At 40.1% G+C, this 1,146-nt stretch overlaps 1 protein-coding gene across 1 annotated transcript; it reads right to left on the bottom strand.

Annotated features, from left to right (window-relative positions):
* Positions 1–29: 29 nt before the first annotated feature.
* Positions 30–1,146, bottom strand: CSUI_011240 (s1 p1 nuclease; the record flags this gene model as incomplete). Its single annotated transcript, XM_068071341.1, has 2 exons — positions 744–1,146; positions 30–271 (listed from the first exon to the last, which is right to left on the bottom strand). Coding segments are annotated over exons 1-2 (336 nt in total), but the record flags the coding sequence as incomplete, so codon positions are not given.

Genomic DNA, 1,146 nt, shown 5'->3' with positions numbered 1-1,146 from the left:
ATAGATCAAAGATAAATAGATAGACGAATAGATACCTGAATATTATCTAAGAAGAGAAAGCCTCGACAATACTTCCCTCCACCCCTCTGATCTCCTTCTTCTTCTTCATCTGGATTAGTTTGCATGCCTTCTTTAATCTTTCCTTCTGTGGATTTTTCTATCGCACTGTCATGACTCGGAGTCGATCGCAGGTCTTTTACTTTTCGAATTTCTGACGCGCCGCAGGAGAGATGATCGAGCCACACTGCAGCAGTCTCAAACGTAGACGTCGCTTTTAACAAGAAAGAGAAGACACACAAGACAGAACAAAAGAAGAGTAAAGAGAAGAGAAGAGAAGATACATGACCCAATGGAGAGAGGAAGATGTGAATTATCTGTAGGAATGAGCCGTGGAAGAGGGACAGAGGCTACGTACCGGCATCTACGAATATGGCTAAACATACACATACACAGAGAAAGTGATAGAAAGGTATCCAGAGAGATCGAAAGAAAGAAAGAAAGAAGTTCTTATAGAAGGAGAAAGTCTCTTTCTTTCCAATGATGTGGTGGAGAGAAAGAAAGAGAAGAAGAAAAAGAAGAAGAGAAACAAACAAAGATGGTCTAGATGCGAGGAGAGAAGATGTGAGGAGGAGAAGAAGAAGAAGAATGAGAGAAAAGAGAGAGAGAGAGAAACGAAGAAGAAGAAGAGACAGAAGTGTCCCTTTGTGTATGTGTGGAGTTTCCTCCTAATACTAATACCTTACTAGGGTATTGCGGAGCCCATTGAGAGAAGATGAAATTAATTTTCTTCGCTGTCTCTTCACTCACGTACTCCCGAGCTATCGCCGCAACTAGCATATGACCCTAGTCACCGAAAGAAAGAAAGAAAGAACATAGACAGATAGATTGAGAGATTAATAGGAAGAAAGAGGGACAGAGAGAAAGAGAAAGAAAGACAGAAAGAAAGAAAGAACACAGAAAGAAAGATAGAAAAAAGAAGAAAGAGAAAGGAAGAAGAGAAAGAGATGAAGAGAAAAGGATGACGAAAAGAAGAAGAAGAAGAATTCTTAGGAATCTTGTCTATTTCTCTCTCCCTCTCTCATTCATTCTCTTCATGAGAGAGAATTCCACCTCGAAAACGAGAGACAGAAAGAAAGAGAGAAAGAA

The sequence above is a fragment of the Cystoisospora suis genome, assembly GCF_002600585.1.
Source record: "Cystoisospora suis strain Wien I chromosome Unknown contig_10346, whole genome shotgun sequence".
Classification (NCBI taxonomy): Eukaryota; Apicomplexa; class Conoidasida; order Eucoccidiorida; family Sarcocystidae; genus Cystoisospora; species Cystoisospora suis.
The sequence above is the reverse complement of the archived record's forward strand: the minus strand, read 5'-3'. Positions and strand labels throughout refer to the sequence as shown.